Source organism: Pseudonaja textilis, chromosome 1 (genome assembly GCF_049901715.1).
Source record: "Pseudonaja textilis isolate UNSWEBS1 chromosome 1, rPseTex1.2, whole genome shotgun sequence".
Classification (NCBI taxonomy): domain Eukaryota; kingdom Metazoa; phylum Chordata; class Lepidosauria; order Squamata; family Elapidae; genus Pseudonaja; species Pseudonaja textilis.
Genome location: NC_141990.1, coordinates 166,119,775 through 166,146,013, shown reverse-complemented (window position 1 = coordinate 166,146,013; position 26,239 = coordinate 166,119,775). Strand labels below are relative to the sequence as shown.

The 26,239-nt window shown below is 36.1% G+C and overlaps 1 protein-coding gene across 3 annotated transcripts; it reads left to right on the top strand.

The window, feature by feature from the left end:
• The first annotated feature begins 1 nt into the window (after position 1).
• FASTKD2 (FASTK mitochondrial RNA regulator 2) lies at positions 2-24,774 on the top strand. Of its 3 annotated transcripts, none has more exons than XM_087919670.1 (12): positions 2-139; positions 1,795-2,512; positions 4,663-4,766; positions 8,163-8,271; positions 9,276-9,399; positions 10,139-10,278; positions 11,949-12,121; positions 16,235-16,398; positions 19,588-19,803; positions 21,168-21,255; positions 21,859-21,973; positions 22,982-24,774. In XM_087919670.1, exons 2-12 carry the CDS (start codon positions 1,841-1,843, stop codon positions 23,066-23,068), a joined length of 1,992 nt encoding a protein of 663 aa, XP_087775796.1. In that variant the 5' UTR covers positions 2-139; positions 1,795-1,840; the 3' UTR covers positions 23,069-24,774. The 3 variants fall into 3 exon arrangements, with proteins under 3 accessions (XP_087775796.1, XP_026563518.1, XP_026563517.1); XM_026707733.2 differs by having other exon boundaries at positions 68-313; XM_026707732.2 differs by having other exon boundaries at positions 106-368.
• Positions 24,775-26,239: the final 1,465 nt, after the last annotated feature.

Genomic DNA, 26,239 nt, shown 5'->3' with positions numbered 1-26,239 from the left:
AAGCCATGGGGCCTCGGAAACTGACTTATTTTGTCCACTTTAGGGAACCGTACCTCAAGAAAGGAATCTTCCAGTGGCGTCGCCTGTGAATTTACGTCACCCGGCTTCTTGGTTTTGACAGTCTCGCGCGGTGAGGCAAGTAAGTGGAATTGGGCGCTGGACAGTCTGGCACGGTGAAGCTCAAACAACGAGAGTCAACCGGGAAACAAAGAGCGAGGAGGAACAAGGGGTTTGAGAACAAGGAAGGCGGCGGCGTGGCAAAGGCGCCTTGTCCTTTTCTCTGTCCTTAGTGCAAATTCTCAGCCCTGGAAAAGTTGCGTGTATTTCACAGTGGTTTCTATATATTTGAACAGACAGCTGAGAATTCAGTAAGTAGAGAGTGACGTTGCTTCTGTTGGTCCCTTAGCTTAGATTCCTCGATCTTCATATCTTCTGGCTATGAACTCTGAAGCTTAGTCTTGGAGACCAGGGGTTGGCAACCTTTTGGACCTGAGGGACCACCAAACTCATAATTTTAAATCCCGCGGACCAGAGACTCTGGGAAAATCCCCCAAAAAGTCTGCAGGAAATTTCCCCACCCTGTTTTCCTACCAATCGATCATTCTTTATTTGGAATCGCAGGATACCATGTCCAGCTCCATTCTCAGGGGGAGAGAGACTTTTGGCTTCATGCAAGAAAAGCAGCAGAAGCAGCAAAAGTCTTTCTTTCTCTCCCCCAAACTCTGCCAGAAGTGAGTCTTTGTGAGACTTGTTGTGCTGGCACAGCCTCTTGGTGCAGGATGCCTTGCAGGGTCCCAAAGACTGATTTCTGGCAGAGTTTGGGGGAAAGAAAGAAAGACTTTTGCTGCTTTCCTTGAGTGCAGCCAAAAGCAGAAGAAGAAAGAAGTGGAAAGAAGCAGCCCGGTGGCGAGGCGAGTGGGGCAAGTTCCCTCCTCCGCCCTTTCCCCCCTCCCCTCACTACCTCGTGTTCGCAATGCAAACAACGCAAGCCTTGTGTTCCTGAGGGCCATGTGGGTGGCGCAGCCTTGTGTTCCCACGCAGCCTGGATTAATTGCTTTGGGGGTGACATTTCTCTGCGGACTACCAAACTTTTCTCACAGCCCACCGGTGGTCCCTGGCCCACCAATGGTCCCCGACCCACTGGTTGGCGACCACTGTTGTAGGCAATGTTTTGTCTTTCTTCCTCCATTGTTTATTGCCTCTTGGGAAGCTTCCAGTTTTCGAAGAAATGAACACATTTACTTGCTAGTGTAATTCTTACATGGGCCTGTAAACGTAATTAAAATGTGATTAAAAAAAAAAGACTGCTAACCTTTATTTTAAAATTAGCTTATGAGATCTAGTAGATTTTTAAAAAAAATACCCAAGCAAGAAAACAGCTTCATTTTCTTTATTTCTACAACAGTTTATTCAAGAAATTTCCCAACTGAGACAAAACTCAATATTTAGAGGCCAAGCCATGAATAGCTTTCAGAGTTTGCAGTCGCATTTACTTGGGTGAAAGTACAAATTCTGAAAGCCAGCCTGAATACTGTACTAAATCTAAGGGTTCACAGTTTTGTCTCATTTGGGAAATTTTGGCCCAGGTTGGCTCAGTCTTGCAGTACTCAGCCCTCTCATTATTATTTTAAATTTAGTTAGGTTAGCACTTCATTTGGAAAACAGATGACTGTATTACTTGCAGCAAAACAAAACAAAACACCACCTTAAACTGATTGCAATTGACTTCATGTACTGGTTAATGAATTCACTTAATGTTATGTTAAACAGCTGTATTCTGATTTTCTTCTTTAGGGTCAAATAAGTTTTTCCAGACAAGATATTGTAAAGAAACAGCAAGATGAACAGGAAACTGGAATATTTTATAAGATCAATAAGGCTACAGGCATGTCACAATGCTGGGAGATCTTTTCCTAGAAAAGAAATCAAAGCAACTGCATTTGGGATTAGTGGACATAAAAATTCTGCACAAAGTATTCAGTGTCCATTGTATGTTCCTTCTTGCTGGCTTCATTCTTCTATTTCAATTAATTCTCAAAATACTTTTGTTTATGTTGGGAGCAGTGATTCAAATGAGCAGAAAATAACTAATGATCTTGACCATGAGCAGAACTTGAAACCAGTTCAGTTGAATTCCTCAGAGGAGGTTAGAAATACCATTGAAGAAAGGGATGAATTCGACATTTCCCAGCAATTTTTCAGTGACCTTCAAAAATGTGTATCTCCTTGTGATGTACTAGACATTGCTGCAAGAAGTCAAGTCTCTTCAAAGTATGTCAGTAACTGTTTTTCAACTATGTGGATGCTTAAAAAAAATATACTTAAGAATCAGAAATATGATGAGACAAAGATGATGCTTGAACATCCTCAGTTTCGACAGCTCTGTCAGTATACGATGGATAATGCAAAGTACATAGATAGCAATGATTTGGCACACACACTACTTTCTGTGGTAAAATTGGGAGTTCCACAAAATACCTTGTTAGTTCAGACATTACTGAGGACTTGCCAGGTAAGCAAAAAACAATCTAGACAAAATTTAAGGATGTTTTAAAATAAGGAACACTTCTGGCTTAAAAAGTTAAAATTTATTATTTGGTATGCCTCTAGACTTCATATATAATCTTTTGTCTTTAAAAAAAACTAACCTAAGACATTCAGTTTCATTATCTATGCATTGAAAAAGCCACTATTGATTTACGATTTAGTCTATACTCCTTTATTTGAAAATAGAACTGAATTTAGGACTTATTTCCAAACTGATATGCATCACTGGCCAGATGCATCACTTAATCAATCAGAATTGGGCCTAGTTTGTACCCAGGAGTCTTCCAGAAACTATCAGGTCTGGAATCTAGACTAAATCTAGACTAGAAATGGTATTTATAAAGAATGTCCCAGAAAAAGGTTGAATTTTAGGGCAGCCCTAGAACAAAAACACCATGTATGTGGATGGATAAAAAGATACGAAAGAATTGAAGGAGCTTTCTTTTGTTTTGATGTCTTTATGGCAGCTAATAGACAAAAATGGCAGAACCCTTTTACTTGGACTCTAGCAATCATTCATTGCAGGTGCCCAAGAGTTTTTATGTGGAAGAACAGCTGATTTGGTTAGCTGGGACATGTAAGCATGGGAGATAATTTAGCATGTTTGAACTTCTCTGTAGCACATGAGTGGGCAATTTGTTAACTGAAGATAATTGGGAATAACATGCCTTCTTTAGACCAGTTTCAAAATGAGCTGTATGCAAGAGATTTGTTTAGACTGGAAAGAATTCTCTGTCCTATTCCTTACTACTTGTTTGGCTCCGGCCTTATCTATTACTTGTTTCAGCCTGCCTACAATGCAACCCAAAACAGATTATCACTGAGAAAATAGGGACCTTAACAAAAGTTGGCTTACCCTATTACTCTGGGGTTAAATTCCTGGACTGGCTATGTATTTCTTATGTATCTGATTCACAAGTGTGGACGGTTACTGCTTTATAATTATTATGACTAATACTAATTAGGCCATAATTGACTCACTATCCAGAAACAAAATATTTAGGATAATGTTTACATGTTCTAATTGTTAAGACAAAGAGAAAAGAAAAAAGTTTTGGCAATCTTATTTTTAAAGTAGTCTTATTGACATTAATAGAATTCAAATGAACTATGCAAAGTCATTTAAATTGATCTACAGTGTGATTATTATCCCAACCCTCCCTCTTAGGTTCTCAATAATTTACGGTATTGCTTTAAGTCATTTCTGTTATTTGTAGTGAGTAATGGTTTCATTTGGGTTCAAAGAGTCAGGGAAAATGGGAACAGAGTTATTGAGGTATAGCCAGGTTGGAATGGTTAGCAGCAATGAGAGCACAGTTGGAATTGCCACTTTTATTGGCTCCATTGACATTATCCCTTTCCCTGTATGGCTTTTCTGCAGAACAGCCCGAACCCTGATTGCACTCCCTAGAAAAGAAATGGAAATGCCTTTATGCTAGCAGCATACTGCATGGAGCCCTATATTGAGCAGGGTTATGCAGTAAAACATGTGTTCTTTTTTAATGTTAGAAAAACTGAGAATGCTCACTGTACAAATAATAAAGCACTTACAAATGTGGTACTGTACATTGTGGCTCTTTGCCAATAACCTCGTCCCATTAGGACAAGCCCATCTTATGTGTGCTAGCAGAGAGGGGCTACTTCAGATCCCGTTGGACAAAGAACTCTGTTGGGATCCAGATGAAGAGTCTTCTGTACTGCAGGGCCTGCCCTTTGAAACATTTTACCCACTAAGATCTGCTCCCCCCGCTCCTATTATTCCACAGAGAGCCTGAAGCCTGGTGCTGCCAGTTGGCCTGGGCACCATACAGAAGAGTTCCACTTTGGAGGTGGATTGCTGGATTGATGGCAGAATTCACTTCCCCCCTTACTCTCTGCTCTCTGCCCATCCATCCTTTTGTTATCATATTGATGTCTTGTGTTCTGTTTCATTTTTTTTTATTTTCTTCCTTTTTATTATTTTAAACTGCCCAGAGTAGTCCCATGGCGAGATAGGCAGAAGATGAATTTAATAATTAAATAAATAGTAGAATTTGCTTTGTTAATTTTTCCTTGGGCCTATAATTTTATCTTTCCATGAACATTTTCTAAAATGACTTTTGAATTTTTTAATAGGAACGTGTCAATGAATTCAATGATCGATGTATCTCAATTATTGCAAATACTTTGAAAGTCATGGAAAAATCCAAGAATGTGGAAGCTCTTCAACTTGGACTACAGTAAGAAAAGACTTTAGTTAAGTTGGTACATTGGTATTCATCAGTTATTGGGCACACTTGTAGGACAAGTTTCTTCCTAGTTAAATAGTTGTAACTTATTGCAGTGTATATCTGAATTGAGACATCTTGAGCTTAGTCTTAATTCCAGTTCAAATTATAGGTTTCTTTAGTAAACTAAAGATTAAAATTAATCATAGTTTAGCATTCAGATGAAATACTCATTAGATTTTCACTGAAACTGGGAACTTTTTTCTCCCTGTGATAGTGCAAGGAGAAAGGGAATTGGTGGCAGAGGTAGTATATGAGGTTGAATTTAGTGATGCATCCAAAATGTGGCCATAATTAAAAGGAATGAGAGTTTAGAACTGTAAATTTAAAATTATTAAATATTCAATAGGATACTTGAAAATTAAATTAAAGAGGTTGAATATGAATTGAAACTTTGTATAAAATTGGTTCAGAATGTAAAATGGAATTTATATAGAAACAAGCCACATTGAGCTCATGGAGAATTACTGACAAATATACATAAGATCAATTTTTATTTTCCTGCACCAAATTCAACATACCATGATTCAGATTAAGATATAACAGAAAAAAATTAACAGGATACTTTTTCCATTTATCTTATATTAACTTCTGGTGTAATTCCTGGGAAATTTTAGTGTCCATATCCAGGCTGTCCATTTATATTTGTTTCAGGATATTTGTTTATCCAACTTTAATTTTTTCCCCAATAATAAAGGTATCGTACACTATTAGAGAACATATCTATATTTATCTGTCTGTCAATCATCTATTACATACAACTAAAATCAGAATTGAAAATGAATAATTAAGTTTGGTGTAAAAGCTGTAATTTTAATGTTCGTAAGTATTGGCTGAGTGGAGGCCAAATACATCTCCTTAGGGTGCCCATTCCAGATCCTGGGGCCCATGCAAAGCAAGGCATTTCCGGCCTACTAGATAATTAAATTTTATTAAAACGTGATACTGGTCAAAGAAGGCATGTTCATAATGGGACGTATAGTTCCCACTATAGACTGGCACTAACTAAAGTGTTTAGAACTTTGAAGGTCAATTCCAACCAATTAGATAAGAAAACCAACTATTAGTGCAGTTCTTTCAGTATGGATCTTATAGATAATATGATCCATGTAACAGGTAGCATCCTGGCCCCTGCATTTTGCATCAGTTGCAGATTCTGGCAGTTTTTGAGAGTAACCCCATGTACACTGGGTTGCGGTATAAATAGTCCTTAATTGGGAGTGGAATTGTTGAGTGAAGCAGTTGTTAAGCAAGATGTTATCATTTCGCTCAACAACCTGGTACTCCCAGTTGTGGTTCTTAAGTGATCACAGGGCTCATTAGGTGGACAGTGTCCCAGGTAAGTGTGGGATGCCTTGTGGAGTTGGGGGGGTGGGCGGACCTTGGGAGGCTCTATGTAGGAGCTGAAAATCCTATCTGGCAAAATCCAAGCAGAATTTTCAGTTCCTGAGTGGAGAGACAGTCACATACAGCCTGCACTGGGCCTCTCCAACCTCCCTTGAAGCACCTCACACTTCTTTCACCCTACCTCTCCACTCAGGAGAGTTTGCACCCAATACGGTGCAAACTGGCAGAATACCATCACTGGTCAAAATGCACAATCTTATCTGCTAATACTATCCAGCTCATGCTTTTGGATCAGCTTCAAAGACTTCCTTGTGGATCCAACAATGGATTTTGTTTATAATTCATTGGCAAGCAGTAAATCCTTCTCAATGACAACTGATCGTCCTGATGTCTTCATAAAATAATTAGAGATCTGCAGTTCATCCAGACCTTTAAAATACTTAGTATTTTATATCTTTTTTTAAAAAGAATGAACCTTATTTTAATTTTGGAATTTATTTATTTTTAACATTCTTGATTTTACTATAAAGTACCATGGGCTCCTCTGAAAGAAGATTAGGATATAAATTGTTGTGTTTTTTTTTTCCCATGTCTTCATTTTTTACTCAAGTAGAGCTTAATGGAAAAGTTTCAGGTTTCAAAATACCTTAGCATAACTTCTGACTTGGGAAGAATTAAGGAAACAAGATGGTGGCAATTCCAGTGATTTAATTTAGATTTGAAACAGTTCTTGGATTTTCCTTGACCCAAATAATTTCAAAAGCTCAATTAAAAAAAAGATTAGGAATTTAAAATATATAGACACTACCGGTATATACAATTTTGTGAAAATGTACTTACTGCTGTTCAGATTTCTTAAACTTGTGCATATCTCTGCAAGTAAATATTATCAATGATTGATTTGGGACAAAGTAACATCAGACTGAAAACTAATACCATAATTGGTATTTATTTCATAATGTTTAGTGACAATATTTTTAAAATCAAAACATAAATACTTTCTCCCAAACTCTAGTATTAACTCTATAGAACTTTCATGGAATGAAAAATGTAATCATGCTTGTGTAAACCAGGTATGTGACACAAAAGTACCATATTTTTCACACTATAAGACACACTTCCCCCCCCCCCCACTAAAGTGGGAGGAAATGTCTGTGCGGCTTATAGAGTGAATATTGCGGCGGGGGAGGGAGGTTGGTGCGGCGATGCCAGCGGGGAACGCTGGTGCCTTTGCTGTCAACCTGCTGATTGGCAGTTGGATCGGCCTCCTAGAATACCGCCAATCAGCTATTCTAGGCGGCCAAGATCACCACCGCCCATTCGCTGCTGCCCATTTGCCTCCGCCGATCTCCACCACCCGATCATCGCCAATGGGCAGTGACAGCAAGCAGAGGGCGATAGGCGGTGATGGTCATCCCCACTGCCTTGAACAGTTTATCAGCAGTATTCTGAGAGGCCCATCCAACCTAATCGGCAGCGAAGGCTCCAGCATTTCCTGGTGGCAGCGGCAGCTTGGCTCAGTTGGCTGGTGGTGGGCGCAATGGAGTGGAGCCCTGACAAGCCATGTGCTGGGGCTACAATAACGTGCTGAACTGACCAGGCTGTCTGCTCTTTGCTGCAAGGATGCTAGCCAGATGAATACCAGATAGATGCTGGGAGGCAGAGACAGATTTTTTTCCCCTTGTTTTCTTCCTCCAAAGCTAATTTGCATCTTATAGCACGAAAAATACGGTAATTGAAGGAAATATACGACACTGGCAACTTATCCAAGTGTGACAAACAGACAGGTTTAGGAGATGCTGTAGAAATTTCCAATCCACAATTGTGTATAGTAAATCTAGCAAATTTAATCTTCCTAATGCTTAAATGCATTTTGTTTCAATTGGAAGATGTATAGTATCAGTCTTTGTGTATGTATGTAAAGCACATGCATACAAAGATACCTGCTCCATTAGTTTATGTCCATTATATATTGTTTTTCTGAGTTTTTTATCTTAACAGGTTACTTTTACAAGACAAAGTCCACAAAATATCAAACGTGTTTGTATTGCAAACCATAATGCGTAGTATCGGGAAGGATGTACCACTGACACTTAAGAAAAATTTGGAGGTAAAAAATACTATTCTTTCATCTGTGAATTTAATTATTGCATTAATTTGTATAAATATACATGCAGGTATCATTGCTTTTATCATCACAGAGTAAAAAATCATTCATCTTAAGAGCTATGAATGTCGCTATGAATCATGAAATATAGTAAAGAGCCTGATTAACTTACCAATCTTTGATTATTTCTGCCTTTCCAGAAAAATCAGCTATGCAAGAGGTATGACAGGTCTCTGGGTACTGCTCTTATCAAGAAGTCTGTTTTTGTCATAGCACCTGCTCTCTAGAACAGCATCCGCCCCCACCCCCAAAAAAGAAAATGTAGTGGCTCCCACACAGATAATTTTCCAGAAGTCTTTCAACGTTTAGCTATTCTCATAGACCTTAGAACAGGGTGTTTGTTGAATCCTATGTTTTACTTAATATTTATAGTTTTTCTTTTGGGTGACCATGATCTGTTTTTCTATTTTATTTCTTGCTTTTTTATGTGAGCTGCCCAGACTGAGTTTGGAGTAAGTCGAACTCTATAAAATAAATAAATAAATAAATATTACATATTAATCCTTACAGCTGTGATGCAACAGAAGTGATTTCATTATTTCCATGTTCATTTTTTTACAAGAGCTTTGATAGAAAAAACATATTTTTATTTATTTAATTTATATGGCTGTCCATCTCATCACAGCAATTCCAGATGGCTAACCATATATATATATAAATATAATACAAATAAATATCAAAATAACAGCATAAGTAAGTTTAAAGACTAAAAGAACATAATTATGAAATCATCATAACTATATAGAAAATCAAAAATAGGTATTCAGGTGTAAATGGCATTTTAAATAACAAAAATGAAGTTATTGATTACTTTTTCAAAACTTGAAATCTTCAAATCAAAAGTAGGAGAAAGATATTTATTAACTCTGTGATAACAAACAATTTTATAATGTTTCTCTTGTAAGCCAATGATACTTCTGGCTAATTTGAAATTTATTTCAATTTAGAACAAGATGTTAAATCTGATGGGTCACTTTACAGTTCCAAATGCTTTTCAAATGTTCAGAGTATTGGGTGAAATGGACTATCTCTCTGTTCCAATCCTGAATAATTGTAGTAAGACTATAATAGGTAAGTCATGACAAATTTGCCATAAGACTTTACATAGAAATATCTGCTTATGAAGAGCAGAACAAGAAAATAGGGAGTATATGTGGATTATGGTTGAACTGTTGAGTTCTTGGGGTTCTCTGAGCTTGATTGTTTTTCTGCAGATGTCCATAGCATCCTGTGATCAAGTGCCTGCAATTTGTAACATATTTTTTTGCCAAGAATGGGCATTTACTTCTGGTTTCTGGCAAAAAAAGGTCTGTTGCAGACATTGGGTTCACTTAACAACCAGCACAATTAAAACCATAATTTTGGGCTCAATTATGGTTGAAGACCACTTATATCTGGAAATTTCAGCCTTGGCTTATAGTTCATAAAACTAGACTTGTTCATAAAACTAGACTTTATAGTGAAAATTATAAGCTCAGAAAGATAATGCTTAGACTACTTTAAAGCAGCAGAAGGGGCCTTTTGATTTTATTTAACAATAAGTAGTGGACATAGTAATAGCAATAACACATAGACTTATATACCTCTTCACAGTGCTTTACAGCCATCTCTGAGCGGTTTATAGAGTCAGCATATTGCCTCCAACAAACTGGGTCCTAATTTTACTGACCTCGGAAGGAAGGAAGGCTGAATCAACCTCTGCTTCAGGATTGATCATGTCATTTCTTTTTACAAACTCAAAGCACAAATGTTTTTACAAATGTTATCAACCAAGTAAATTTCAAATGTTAGTTTTCTTTGTATGCATTAGAAAACATTGAAGGAACTCAATTTTCGAACCTGCTGAATGTTTTGAAAACTGGCAAACAACTAAGATATCAAAATAGGACACTTTATTCTGCATTAGCTGATTATGCTGCATCAGTCTTCTATACATGGAACAGAAATGAGGTAAATATGTAGAATGTCACTATTCGTATTACTGGCATTCTCACAAAATGTTAATATTAAATTTTATTTTAGATTCATGGTATTATTTAGGATAGTCCCTGTAACTGCAAATAAGAATGGAGAAAGGGGTTGCAATGTGGACAATATACTTAATCTGTCTATAATTTCACAGATTATGCTGGACTATAAATAATGTGAATCAAAGGTTTTTTTTTCATCTACTTGATAAATAATACTAAGTTCTAAAAAGTTTAGAAATGTAGAATTGGTTTATTTGAAGAAGTTATCAGGAAAGTGAAAATAGTTAGGAAAGATATAAATAAAAATTTAAATATAAGAGGATTTCTTAACTGGAAGGCTGGATTTAAATATGTTCAGTGGAATATGATGTTTTGTGGTCTAGTTATTTGGGACAGATTTCATTCTTCCATGTGTTTAGAAATACACTTGTCAGCGTTCCAGAAAAAAACACTCCAATTAAAAACTCCAAGACAGGCATTTTCTCAAAGTTTCCTTTTATTAGAGTAGTCATACTGGCAGATCTGGGAAAACCTGAATCTGAAAATTCTGGGTTTTCCTCCAATAACTAAAAATTTACAAATCTACCCCCTGCACCCATGCCCCAATCACCATCCGTTCCAACTTGAGACATCCCCTCTACTACTCCTCAGCCAGGTGCAGGAATAACATGACCTTGACTTTAAAGAAGAATGCTATTATGTCTAACCACATACACTCTATGAAATTCCCCCTCCCAACTTCCCACACAAGAATGTGGCAGCGTGGAAGCTTCTGGCGCTAATATGGCTTCCAAAGCTGACAACACTGGTACTTTGCCATCCAATTAAAAAAGGTCTCCAATGCAGCTCATGATTAGAAAATATAGTGACAATGAAATAATAAGTCCTTATAAAATTTCACCCCTCCACTAGTGATAAAACCAGAAAATATAATCAAATAGAAATAGATACATCTATTTCATCGTATACATGTTGAAATAATACTTATTAAGTTCTTAATAGAAGATAAATTTAGACCGTTTAATCTGACTCCCCAAGACAATTCTCTTCCATGTTACAATTGAGTTTCCAGTGAGGCTGGCAGTCAGTTGAAAAAGAAAAAAAAAGAGGGAGGGGGGAGAGAAGAGACACTGGATTGGCACTATGTGTTCTGAACAGCAAATTGTAGGCACAATTCTTTCACATTCTCTAGGGGTATTTTCCCCAGCCATTTTGCTTTAAATTGGAAATAAATTTAAAGTAAATTAATGGTTATGCAGGCCAGGAATGCTTTATGAGTTGACAGGTTAGCCTGATGCATATCATAACTTCTTTCTGTATTATGAAAAATTACAATTTGAAAAGTCTTTAAGAAGTTGGGCTTTAGAGAATGCAACCAGGCTATGCAACTTTGGTTTTAAATGATTTGTAGCAGATTAGTTTCATATTATTTCACAAAAGACAGAGGGGGAGAAATTTGCCCCAAAAGCTTAGAATAGAAAAAAGGATTGTGGAACAGGGATGCAGGAAAGCAAACAGTAATTTGTTTCTCTTTTCAGTTGTATATTCTCAGGCCCAACAACATTTTTGACTATTTTTTTTTAAAAAAATCCTCTTAATACAGTTGTCTCAATATATATGTGTTACTTTAACTTCTCCTTTTGATTTCAGGTAATTCTGTTACTTTCAGCTTTTGAAAATCTTAGTGTTCATCCAGTCCTACTAATGGATAAATTCCTGGAGGAAGTAATGCTTCACCCAGAATCTTTGAACCTGAAAGATGTTATAATTATTCTGCGAGCCTACTCTAATCTCAATCACTTCTCCAGCGTCCAAAACCAAGAGTAAGTTATTCTTTAGTAAATACTCATTTCAGAAATAATTTCTGATACATTTCTGGTCATTTGTGAATAATCTCAAATTTGCCACCAAATTAATATATAGAATCATTTAATGGTGTGAGTAGGTTCTCAAATTTTGGATTATCACAATCCAGTAAAGGATGTATATGATAACACATTACGCCCTCCCCAGGTAAAACAAAAAACAACATAAGCATTTTAATTTTAATTTTCTTTTTGTTTGATTTTAACAAATGTTTGAAAGGGGAACCAAGTCAAAAGAATAAAAAAGAAGTGAAAGGACAAAAATGAAGAGGAAAATAGAAAATAGATTTACAGGCTGTATAAAATTGAATAATGTTCATAATAACATTAGATATATGATGCATATAAATATGACCTTCCTTCATTCCCTCCGTTCTTCCTTCCCTTCCTTCCTTGAGATTTACAGGGTGCCTCAATGTGTTACAACTCTTGGTAGCTTACAAAATACAGTAAGAAATCTGATGGAATATATAATTAAAAGAGAGTCCAAGAAAAGTCAGTCACTTAACAAAGAAAAACATCTCTTAGGGTCCACCACCCCTTCAAACCAGGAGCCAGGGTGTTACAACCAAATCAAATCCATATTTGGTAACTAATAGAGGTAGTTGATATAATAAGAATGGTCAATCAAAATAAACAATAGGAGTTTCTATCTAATAAGGAAAGTCTGTCATTATAACAAATCAGGCAAAATTTAATATTAGAAAAAGCCTTAAACCCCATTTTTTTGGACTTAGTCCTAGTAGTAGAAACAATATTTTTAATGTGAAGGGGGAGCTGGCTTGGTCTGCATAATTCCTGAATCTGGGTTTCCCTTTCAGGGTAGCCTTCCGAGTAGCCTCTCATTCATCAGGAGAAAAGAGAAAAAGGCTCTTTCCTTGCCTGGGCTGCTCTAAGTATCCAGGTACTGTTGTTAAACTGCTGCTTACAGGGCATTGGCAGACTAAAACAAGTGCTAATGAACCTATGGCACGTGTGCAAGAGGTGGCACTCAGAGCCCTCTCTGTGGATGGGCACACCATCGCCCCGGCATAGCTCCAGCTCCGTCAGGCTCTTCTCTCCCCTCCCTCTCACTTTCTGCCAGGACAAGGACCCCACCCCCTAGGCTACCCCACAAGATGCCTGATCCCACCGGGGCTGCACCAAATCCCTTCTCAAGCCCTTCACTTTCAGAGGAAAAAAACACCAAGGTCACAGGCCCATCAGGCAGTGTCATAAACAGCCCTTGCTCAGCCAGGTCCTGAAGGCGGAGAGAGAGCAAGAGAGAGCTGGGCAACCTCATGCTTTGGTTACCAGGGGAGGTGGAAGTGCCTGAGAGGCATGGCCTTCTTCCAAAACGGGCAGGGTCATGCCTCCAAGCTGCAGCTTTTTAAAGCCAATTTTTCCAATTTGCTGCCCATCTGAAAATAATATTAGGAAGGGGGGGAAACATTGTTAGAATTAAATCCCTGCTCAGTTCTTTCAGGAAAGGGCCACGGTATTAAGGTCTGAGCCCTGAAGCTGCTGCTTGTGTTTTGCTTGTAACTACTTACCACGTTGGAAGACTCTACTATTGGTATTGTACAATTTACTCATTTTATTATGTATATAAAGAAGTTAGTAAATCCTGCTGAATCAGTCATTTGTGCTTTCTGGATTTGATTTCTGCAATAAACTCTAACAAGATATGGTAATTATTTGGGGCTGGAATATTTTTTTGCAGAAACTGGAAAACTGGATATGCAAAACTCCCTGAGAACATTGCCTTAAAATGCTGAATTAAACGGGACATTTTGTCAATTAATAGGCTCAGCTCTTTTTTTAAAATAAACTTTATTAATTTTACAATTAAAACAGATAAACACATGCATAAATGTGAAAGAGAAAAAAGAAATAAAGAAGAAAAAGTGAAAAAGAAAATTCAGAGACAATTAAAAAACGTTTCGTCCTGGACAGTTTGTGGGACCTTCTTTTCAACCTTATTTTGTACCCTCAACTCTTTATAGTGTTCAATGTAATGAGCAAAGTAGTGATCTCACTGCCACTTGGAATTCATGCTCTATAGTAATCCTATCAGAAATGCAAACTAAATCATGTGTTAATTTGGGATATCAAGAAATTAATGGATTTTTTTTTTCAATTAATGGTGTGTTGTGTTAAGTTTTGATGTGGTTTTTCTGAGGCTCTCTCGTGTCTTAATTTGGCTACTGTGGTAAAGTCACACCCTGAATCTTGATTTAATTTGTAAATACGTACAACTACAAGCCTCATCCATATAGCACTCCTAAGTCATAAAGGGATTTTTTGGTTTGGCAAAGTCAACAAACTTGACTATTTTGAGCAAATCAGTTATGCAAACTATGACATGTTGCATGAACATGACATTAAACATATTCATTGATGCAAGTTCTAGATTGGGATCATACTTCATATTAAGGCACAATGGAATTTGTGGTAGGTTGTGTTTCTTCAGACAGATGTGATGAAGCTGTTAACACAACCTGCCTAATAAGATCTTCTATGTGCCCAGCATGTTGTACAAACTAAGCATTTTGGTCATTGCCAAGTGAGAATCTCAACAAAGTATATTAGAATCATAATTTACTCTCTGAAACAAAAGGAGGATGGATGGATTACTTCAGTTATCATCAATGACCCTGTGTAAAATGAATGGGAAGGCTGTGTTTGGTTTTGGGGTTCAAATCCTCTATTAATGATGTCCAAATGTATTTGGGTACAGAGCTGACATCAGCAAGATTCCCTCTTTGAGGGAGATGGACAGTTCAGAATGTAAAAACATAATTAAATACATTTATGGTTGAGGTGGGCTTGAAATTGTAAATATCAAAAGTTGTTTGTATCATTGAAAGCTCTGTTATTGTGTTTCTCTTTTAAGATGTTAATGTATGAGTTGTTTTTTCTAAACTAAAATCTCAGTATACAGGCACTTTGTGATAAATAAATGGGTTGGGGGTTGCAGTTTGGGCACTCGGTCTCTAAAAGGTTTGCCATCTTTGGGCTAAAGCCTGGAGGAAACTTCCCCAGCACTGCCCATAAGGGAACATATGCATCTGTCATTCAGAGATAGTTGCATAGGCATTCTTTTTATATGTCAGCAAATGTTAATGTTTCCTGCTTGAATGTGTCTTGCATTCTTCCTCCTTCCAGCAGGAAGTAGGAACCAATCAAAATGCAGGGTGCCTATCTCTGCACAATGTGCAATTGGGATTCAGGAGGTGTTTGCGTTGGTCCATCTGTAGCCCTTTGCAACCTTTGTTTACCGATCAAGCCCTTTGCAGTGTAGGTATGCAATGATGGCTACAGGTGGTTGCGGTTAAGTGGTTACAGTTAACTATAAATCAGTCTTAAGTGGCTTTTGGCTCCCTCTCTCACAGAGTCTCCATAAGCCTGGCTTTCTTTTAGTACCGGCCTTATGCTTGAATAACCTGTAAATCCCTTCCCCTCTGTAGATATTCTTTTTGCGGCATAAGTGTTGGGTCAAGTAGTCTATGCCCTAAGGCATCATCATTCCTTCTTTAAAAATTAAATGTGTCTTTTTAAAAAGGATCGCCATCACTCAGGCTTCATTCATCTTGCTCAAATATGCCAGGTTGGTTGGTTTACATTCACCACACATTTGCATCAGTGCATCAATGTGATAAATGTCCTATAAAAATCATGGGCGGTGCTGATGCTATTATAGTTTGCTTAACAACTGACTACCTGGATAAAAACAGATCATAGTCAAGTGCATTCCCTTTGAAAATTAATATTAAAAATTGAGATATAATTATTATTTATAAAACTACTATAATACAAGTATTCTTAATTTGAAAGGTAATTACAAACACATAATTTGTTCTAGAAGAGATGCTAATACTAAACAAATCTGAACATGATGGATGAGCTATGCATTTGCTTTTGCTTGTGGAAGAAAGTTCCTATTGCAAAATTGCGATATGTAGACATTTTCCTAATTTATTTCATGAATATTCAGCTGTGAGTATATATGTATGTATATAAACCCCAAGTATTTGTAGATTTATTTAGCCTATTGGGAATTTATATATTTGTTTACCTCCATTTTTAAAGGTTTCTTGACTCTCTGAATAGTATATTGAATGAACATCTACATGAGATTGATAATATGGATTTACTAAGAGTTGTATATTCATTCTGTCTTGCTGGATATCTCCCCCAACTTGCTCTTAATCAACTGCTTCAAGAGGAAATTATCAGTGATCTACTAAAATCAGGTTAGAGATTAATTTTTATTTTTTTTATTTTTAATCTGTGTTGATCATATCTATTTAATTTTCTGTGAAGATAAGCTAACATATATAAATTTGTTGTATAATAAAAGGTAAATGAAATACCCACTTTCGGTTTTATACTATTACCCATATTTCTTTCAAAATGATCAGTTTAGTATTGCACTGTTCATTAGTATCCTAAAATCTGTATCATGGTGATGTCTTTATTGGAACTTCTTAAAGACCACAAAAATTCAATGAACCTAGTAAGGAAGTGTAGCATATGGCAGAGAATCAGGTATGGCCTTGAGAAACAGGGCAGAAGTGTACCCTAGTGGGAGAAGCCTGAAGCCATTGGCTGGAGGCTTCCCTGGGAGAAGAGAAGACTAAGATAAATGAATGTCCTTTACCCCAAAACCCAAGGCAAACAGGATCAGAGAGAGACAGCTGTTAGATCCTAGGAGCCCTTGAGGAAGCCTTAGACTGGATGCAGTGTCAATGCAGAGAGATGCCAATTGAGGGCCCAAACTCCATGAATTAGGGCTTTAAGTACACACAAAATAATTCAGTCAATTCCCTTCTTATCCTTCGCTCAGTGAAAAACTAAGGGGGAAGGATGAGAAAGATGGAGCAAAATGTTTGAGCAACCAGGGGGTTTTCTATTAGCAAATATCTCTGGGAGATAGGTAGAAAAAGTAAGATATTGGGAAATTTGGACCCTCTGGTGTAAATAGTTGTGATTTTCCCCTAACTGTTATAAAAATACCTATACAAAATAAAAGATCTCTCCCCCCAAAAAGCCACCTCAATTTTTCTGAAGTGATCATCCTGCTTAAAGATAGACTCATCCCACTGTATAAATAAAAAAAAAGTCACACCATGACAGAGAAGCAGGATGATGAGAGGAAAAATTGTGAGATTTCAGGGCAACATGAAGGGATATTAACTGCTGACTGTTTCCTCTTGTTCCATGACTCTTGAAAAATATAATTTAACCGTTCGTTAAAACATAATTGATAAGCAAGAAATTTTATGTATCCCTTCTATACATTTTGAACCTAGGGGAAGAAATATTCTTCTCTTAAGGCATTGTCCCTAACTGGAAGAAAGATCCCTGGATTCCTGCTTAATCTAAAGAGGTTGGCTGCTCAACTGACAGTCTGATTAATTATAAGTCAATCTGAAATTGAACCAAAAGAAGCATTAAACTTTGAGCTACTCATTTTAATTCAATCTATAAGCTTTGTAGCCAAGTATACTTAAAGTTGAAACACTTGGACACACTGCGGATCCGAGGCAAGAGGAAATTAAAGAGCATGATGTTTGAATCTCATGAGAACAGTCCAAGCTCTTGAAAAGAAGAAATAACGTCTCAAGCTGAGATAATTCAGATCCAAAGCCAAAGCAGGAAAAACAGTTTTGAATCTTTCTTCAAGTACAAGATCCACTAGTGTCCCTTATGAGGAAGGAAAAGTGGCCAGGCTGATGTACGTAGAATTTAAATTGAGGAGAGGTCTGGTGGGCAAATAGGTTGTTTGTGCAAGTTAAGTTTGCATGAGACAGATTACTATTTTATCAGTTAATGGTTATAATTGTGTCTGTTGAGATGTTCTGGGATTTTCTGAAACTTTGATGTAGGTGAGTTCAACAATTTCTGGTCAACAGTGCTGCTAAAGACCTCCTTTTTCAAAACAGTCTTGAGATAGATGTCTTAGCATGTATGTATGCATGAAAGTTTGTAACATCCTACCTAATGTGATGTTTGTGTGTCTATTGTATACTTTTGCAGCAACAACTTGTGCTGTGGATAGTATAGGCTGTGGTTGATGGTGGGACTAGTCCCTCAGTTTTCTTGGCAAGAATGCCTGGTAGAAGAACAGTGGAACCTGTTTCCGATGTGCGCATGCGCAAAGCTGCCAGGAGAAGGAAACATTACGGAACAAGGGTCAACTCAGGAGTAAAGGCATAGTGGACCGTGAATGGCCCCTCCCATAGGCAATAAAGAGGAGCAAAAGGAGAGGGTTTTGCAGGAGACAGTTAGTTCATTTAATTAGTATGAAGATCTGTTCATGACTCTCAGAGACTCTTTTGCCAAGTATTTTCTTGTAAAGCATTGCGCTTGGAAGATGTCAGCCTGGCAGCTCTCCAAGCCTGATAAGGTCTATGATTGTAAATTCACTCTTGAAAGACTTTGCTGGATGTGAATGATAGGAATTCACATTAGCCTAATAAAAAGGGGTTTTGTCGGGACAAAGAGTCTGCTTTGTGATTTTGTGAAGCCTAGGTCAAAACAACTATATACATCTTGTCCTTGACTTATGACCACAGTAGAGTCCAAAATTTCTGTTGCTAAGCAAAATATTGTTAAGTGAATTTTGCCCCATTTTACGACCTTTCTTGTCACAGTTGTTAAGTGAGTCTCTGCAGTTGATATGTAAGTAACCTGGTTGTTAAGTGAATCTGGTTTCCCCATTGACTTTGCAAAAGTTGATCAAATGACCTTGGGATAGTGCAATGGTCATATATATGAACCAATTGCCAAACATCTGAATTTTGATCACATGATTATGGGCAAAGGTCATAACTGTCATAAGTCACTTTTTCCAGTGCTGTTGTAACTTTGAACAGTCACTAAATGAACTGTTGTACATCGAGGACTACCCATACTAGTATATAAGAGGAATACACTGTACTTTAAACAAATGAATAAGTAGATGTTAACATTTTATTAAGCAGTCAAGTTCCAATATGTATTCTCTTTCTCCCTCAACAGCAATTTCCTTATGAATGTGCGGAGTTTAAATTTCAGCTTTTCAACTATGCCATCGGCCAAGCACATTTACTTCTGTTATGTTTTGTTCTATTCTGTGTTTTGGAAACAAAATTAAGTATGTATTTAAAAAAGAAATTAGAGAGGATTCCTGGCAAGTTTGTCTTTGTAATTATAGTCAGGATTTAGTTGTATTCAAGGCATTGAAAACCACTACACATACTTGAAATTTATTAGGGAAGAAACTGAGGATGCAGTTTGGAGGTTTCCCAAAGGCTTACAGAATTGAACAAATCTCCAGTATTTCATTCCTAAATTTGAAAACCTTTTTTTTTCTTTCTTAGGCAAAATATGCGTGTCTTTATTCAAGCAGATACAGAGTTCATTGACTAACAGTTTTCCTTTTAATTTCTTTTATATAGGAAACAGTTTAACTATGTTGTCTGCAATAAATGTTTGTCTAGAACTTGATGGAAATTCTTCTACAACATCAACAATTTTATCAGAGAAATTATCATCGTTACCAAAGAAAATACTTGATCTTAGTTATCCTGAAATACAAGAAGCCCTGCTTACGCTTTTGGAAAATGAAAATTTGTTTCAGACAAATGTACAATTGACTCAAGGTTATTGCTTAGGTATGAAATGTCACAGTGTTGTTATTGTCCAATATGGAGCATTTGCTTTGAAGCTTGAACCAGATGCTTACCTATTGCTATTCAAAGCATTTACTGATTTTTTCCACATATAAATCCCTGCTGCGACTAAAATCCAGGTTACTTGCCTACTGCCCTATACCTATCAGTACTGTGATTATATGTACTTTATTTTTAAGGACAATTCTTTATTTCAGAAAGTTGTCCTTTAAATTTATTCATTTTTCAAATGCTACTTTTGTCCTTTTTGATCATTTAACTTTTACTATACAAATGGTCCCACTTAATGCACAGCCTTTCACAAATGAAAAATATGAAAATTGAATTGTCTTTTTAAAAATAAATTTACATTTATTTATTTAAAAATAAATAATTTTAAAGAAATTTTTATTAGAATATGTGCTTTTGTAGAGTTTTCTTGGTTTTGTTCTTGATTTTTTCTTTGTAAAACAGTGTTTTACAAGTGTAAACACAAAACATTTAAAAATACCCAGCTGAAACTTTCAGGTTTGCCCTTTATTTTTTGCAAGAAAATATGTTCACTATAGAGATAACTAACCATTTAAGACATAAAAATAAAATACATATAAACAGAAACGGCTAAAGTACACGTTACTTGCCTACTGCCCTGTGCCCTCACTTTAAAGGGAGATGAACCCAGAAGCTGGCCTTTTCTATGGTTATTCCATTTAAATGCACTTTTCATTTGGCAAAGCAATTAAAAGCTTGTGAGAGAGCATTGGGATTAAGTGATTCACTTTCAATCATTATTTTTGTGATGCTAGCTTTGAGCTGTTGTTTATAGTATTATTATTGCCTTGATCTAGCCCTACCCTCACAAATACAAAATATCAAGCATAATATTATAAAATATAATGAAATAAAAACTTAGCAGTTAATGGGGCAATCAGGCTTGTATATAGATTTTAAAAGAAATTTAAAATTCCTTTTAAGAGAAAATTTGTTTACAGTTTAAAAAAATTGTTTTAAAGTTTTCATGTTAATAAAAATACAGTTGTATCACCTGTCCTTTCTCACTGATAGTATGTATTCTGTTTCCATGCTTACATAGCCTCATTGCTTCAACGTGCGGAATAATTCACTGCTGAAATCTTACTAATTGGGGAAAAATTTGTCCAAACTTCAATTGTTTATAATCAATTGTGATTTTTTCTCTCCATAAATACAGAGTGGTATTTCTCTTTATTGATGTTAGTAATACAAATGTAACTTTATTAATTTGCATTTAGTATGTTATTCAAATACATTTTTCCTTGTATTATTTTGAGAAATTGTGAATGTATACCTTTATAAAAACATAATGTTTGATTTTTATTTTTTTTTAGATTTTGAAATTTTAATGGATACAAACCGAAAAATAGCATTGAGAAGCACAAAAGCAGATCAGCTGAAAGGGGATCCCAACCTCAAAAGGTTTTTTTTATCTGAGAGCATGTTTTACTTAGTTGTTGTTCAATAGCTGAATTTCCAGGCATATTTGTTTAGATGTCATGATCTGCAGATAAATAAACTTCATTTATTTCTCTGTGCAGACATCCCTATTTGAAGGGCAAAATGTACATGTGGGCACACTTAAAGAATCCATGTTATTTCCTGGGATTGAGCAGGTGCCCTCTGTACCTGCTGTATGATCTTTGGAAAATAGAGGTACATTTAATGTGTACACGCAATAATTCATTAGAATGATCTCTCTTTATCTTTTTAAACTATCATTCTAAAGGCAATAGGTTTATAGCAGGGCTATGGGCATTCAGCTGAAGGTTGTATCAGCCTTTAAAAGACAGAAGTTTAAAGCAGAAGGTACTACACAGAAAGAGATGGAGACGTGTTTAACTGAAACACACACATGCATAAATCACACAATGTACATATGCAGATAGAACAGGCTTTGGTTACAATTATTCAAATGAAGAGCCTTTTGAATTTTCACCCTTATTTTGCTGTATTGTTATTTCTTTAGACTGCTATAATTTACTATGTTATTATTATAGGCATTTATCTTGTCATTGTTTGCAGGATAGCAGTGCTGTGCCCACCTGCAAGTGCTTTCTCAAATCCCTCGCGACACCCAAAAGGCAGATTGGCAATGAAAATGAGACATTTAAATCGACTGGGATACCAAGTTATATTGGTAAGAAAACACTGTTGAAATTATTAAGGGAGAATAACATTAGAACTTGTTCTTCCTTTTAAAGAGCAAAAGGGATACATCAGGAGCAATGAGTTCAAAAATTAATGACTTCTGCAGTTTACTCATCTATGTCACTAAGCAGAAAATAATTAAAATTTTTGAGATCTTTTATTCAAAGTCTTTGTATAAATTTTAATCAAAAGGCTTAATGGGTATAAGTATCTTATTTTATATTAATGTGTAAGTTGGCTCTTTTAGCTCAATATTACAGTATATATACATCTGCTACAGTGCTGCAAGTTGCTGCATGGGTCAATTTCTGGATCCACAGAGTGATCCTAGAATCTTTTTTCTTCTTCTTCATGCAGAGTATGTTCTGTATCATCAACTTAGAGCCCATTTTCAAGTCCAAAGTATTGATATTACTTGGTAACATAAAATATCACTTTAAAACATAGCTTGAAAGTATTATTCCTTGAACTTTGTGTTAAAACAATTGCAGTGAAAGCAGAGTCTTCTGGCACCTTAGAGATTAAACAATGCCAATGTTCATCTCTTGGGGTGAACATCTGGTGCATATAGTGTAAATTGAATTTGGCAGGTACTTCTATTACTTCTGCTTTTAGTATAACCAGTCAACATCAATGGAGAATCTAATGTAGAATCTACAGAGTGATAATTAGATTAAATTGTATATATTTTGTATCAATTGTATATATTAAATTGTATATATTAAATTGTGAATATTTACAGTGATCCCTCACAAAGCAATGAATATTCTTACACATCTTGGCAATAATTAATTAACACTTATACTGTTCCTTGATAAACTAGAACCCTCTGGTAGGTTCTTTGGTTCAGGAATGGCCCCTTTAAGGTTAGTGGTAGAATGTACTCACAAGCTCCAATATTCCCCATCTTGGTTCATTATGATTATCTTTGATATAAGATTTGTGCTAATTTACAGTTAATTCTTTTCTATTCTTTTTTGTTGTTGTCATCATCAAGGTTTCCTACAAGGAATTCCAAAAGCTGGAGAAAGACGAGGCGGTTTTGTTCTTCAAAAGACAAATATTTTTGGCAGAAAATATTTAGCATCTGAATGAAGTACTCAAGATGACTGTATTTAGAGCATATTTGTGAAATGAGTTTCTGGAAGCAAGTCCAGCTGAGTTCAATGAGATTTGGGTTTTGAATATTAAATCATAGTAATTGTTGCTACTTTTGTAGTTCAAGAAAAAATATCTGAATAAGATTCCTTAATAATCCTGTCTCTCAAATTCATATTTTTCCTGAAAATGAAGAAGGACGTATGTATGTGACTGCAAGTATATTTACCATAACCCAGTGGATGCTAACTATTGAGTAGGAATAAAAAATCTTATTGTTTTCATTCTCAATAAGAACTTAATTGCATAATAATTTAATGACTTGCATATGAATATAAGTATTTTGTTCCTCTAGCTTCATATTTATTTATCAGGTGCCATTTTGAAGATCAACTGTAAAATAATCGGGAATATTTGTGTTTTTAAAATGTTTTGGAAGAAATTATTTGAACCTGTTGGATTACAGTTTCTAATACCCCGAGTCAAGCTGACTAGTGAAGACAGCCTAGGCCCATGATGGCGAACCTATGCCATGCGTGTCAGAAGTGGCACACAGAGCCATCTCCAGACATGCCAGCCGTCACCCATTGCTCTTCTAGCTGGTCTTCACATGCGCGGGAATGCCGGAAACTGGAAGAGCAACTCCCCCGGTGTGCATGTGTGCATCAACCAGCTGCTCTTCATGCTCACTGGCCAGCTGCTCTTTGTGCATGCATGCACGTTAGAAACCGGAAGAGCAGGTGGCTGGTGTGCATGTACGCGCTGTAAAGCTAAGCTTCTGGTTTCCGGTGCTCCCACCAGCGTGTCAGGGAGCTGCTCTCCCAGGTTCCGGCACGCATGCTCCCGTTTCAGCACTAAATCTGAAAAGGTTAACCGCCTAGGCTCTATTAAAGCTGAATCTGATAGTTTATGCCAGTGCATTTGTTTGTCCTACAGATGGTGCAATTTGCCTGGTCATAACTCATATTTAGGAAGAGTTCTGTATTGCTTTTGATTTAGCTAAACATAACTTTTGCTCCCACTAAGAAAAATGCTAGATAACATTTGTTTTTCCATTTCTGCCTTAATAGAACTAAATTACTCAAAAATGTGTTTCTTGAGGAAAATTCAAATCTCTTATTTATTCTGAGTTAGGGCTGACCAACATGATTACAAATAACGTAACTCTTACTCTGATTGCATCTAGAAAGACCAAAATGGATATAAAAAGATTAAAACATTCTTTCCACAGTGTTCAGATGACTTTTTGCACTGTTAAAAGTACAATATTAGAGTGATCTAAATATAAAATATCCAAATAGTTTATTGAAATAAATAACAAAGCCCAGATGCAGGCACTAGAGTTTCATATATCACCGGCGAGATGGGCATACAAGTGTGTGTGTGTGTGTGTGTGTACACATACATACATATATATACATATGCATGCAGAAATAATGTTTCAAAAGCAATTCATATTCTACCCTGAACTTGCAGCAACAGATTAACCAAGGGATAATTAAATCTCTCATGGAAACTTAGTATTTGGATAAATTCCTTACTATTTCTGCTTTCCTTCATTTACCAATCTATCTTGCGGTATACTTATTTCAAAATAATCCATGTGAAATGTTTTGAGCACTCATAGGACTGTAATCCTTACAGGAATGCATCATATTGTATCCTGAATAAATATGTGTTGTTAAAAACTAATGTAATGAATACTCTTTAAAATGTAAACAGGCCTAACATGGAAAAGTAGCCCAGATATTGTCGGCCTTATTTTTATTTTTAGAATATCTTGAGAAAAGTTATGTAAAATAATAAAATGATATCCAGAATATTCACTAAAAGAGTTTACATCTTTTCACCAGGCTAAGCAGAAGTAGTCCTCATCTTAGGACCACAAAACTGAACCCATTGAGCCCAAAATTTATGTTGCTGAGTGAGAAATTGGTTAAATGACTTTTGCCCCATTTTATGACTTTTCTTGCCATGTTTGTTAAGTGAATCATTGCAGCTGATAAATTAGTAACACAGTTGTGAAGTGAATCTGGCTTCCCCATTGAATTTGCTTGTCAGAAGTTTGCAAAAAGTGATTACATGACTCCAGGACATTGCAAAACCATCATAAATGTGAGTCCGTTGTCAAGCAACCAAGTGTAAATCATGTGACCATGGGAATGCTGCAATGGTCATAAGTGTGAAAAATGGTCACTTTTTCAGTGCTGTTGTAACTTTAAATGATCACTAAGTGAACTGTTGTAAATCAAGGACTACCTGTAGTTACAGAAGAGGCTTTTTATACACTTATAAATCCACTGTACTTTCTGGGGTTGTTGGATTAAATAATGAAACAACAAGAAAACCATGGTCATATGATTTGCATAATTTATATAGATAGCATTAAATTGGGCTTGATATTGTACTGCTTATTATGTATCCATTAATTCATTTTAAGGCTAGGATATAATGTTCATATTAATTCCAATCCAGACTATTTTTAAAATTGATATATTGAACAAGTTAATTACCCAAAATTCTCAGTCTGGGAAAAGAGAAAAGGCAGAATAGTTTTCCTGCAAGTATGAATGACCACACCCCATATTTCTGGAATTTGAAATTTTTGTTTAGGGTTTTTTTTTAGGCAGATTAGACCTCTCTTCTTGGGGATTGGTGTAGCATGGGCAAGTATGTGCTATCCTGAAGATCTGTGTGGGTTTGGACAGATGTGAACCCAGTCACTACCCCAGACATAGACCCGCATGTATGGAAGACTAGCAAAATGAAAGAGCAGTGAGAGAGACAGACATTTCACACACATGCACAGACTTGTACACTCCTCACTGTGAAAGATGGAAAATAGTTTGCTGAGTAAGATCTGGATAATCAGGATATCAAAACATCCAGAAACTTGAACATGCAAGTATCTTAAAGTGTTAAAATCAATATTTTGCCTATAGTAACAGTTTATGGTTTATATTGAGAATAAGTACTTTGCTTTGGTCTTTTTCTAATATTTGAATTTTTCAATTCATATTGTTTATTCAGTGCTTAGACAGTTTTATATTGCTTGCTATTAAAAAAACTGAAAATGTAAGTAGCTCGTTATCTCTCAGTGCATCTTTTTAGCTTGGTTGAGACTTGTACTGGGTTTCTTTTACAGATAAGCTGAGTG

What these genes read in the sequence shown, in the direction of transcription:
- FASTKD2 (XM_087919670.1), top strand. Translation starts at nt 1,841, where the DNA reads ATGAACAGGAAACTGGAATATTTTATAAGATCAATAAGGCTACAGGCA. An exon ending in TTGTAGTAAGACTATAATAG is followed by an intron (nt 9,400 to 10,138) that starts GTAAGTCATGAC and finishes TGTATGCATTAG; the next exon opens with AAAACATTGAAGGAACTCAA. An exon ending in CAGTGATCTACTAAAATCAG is followed by an intron (nt 16,399 to 19,587) that starts GTTAGAGATTAA and finishes TCTTTTATATAG; the next exon opens with GAAACAGTTTAACTATGTTG.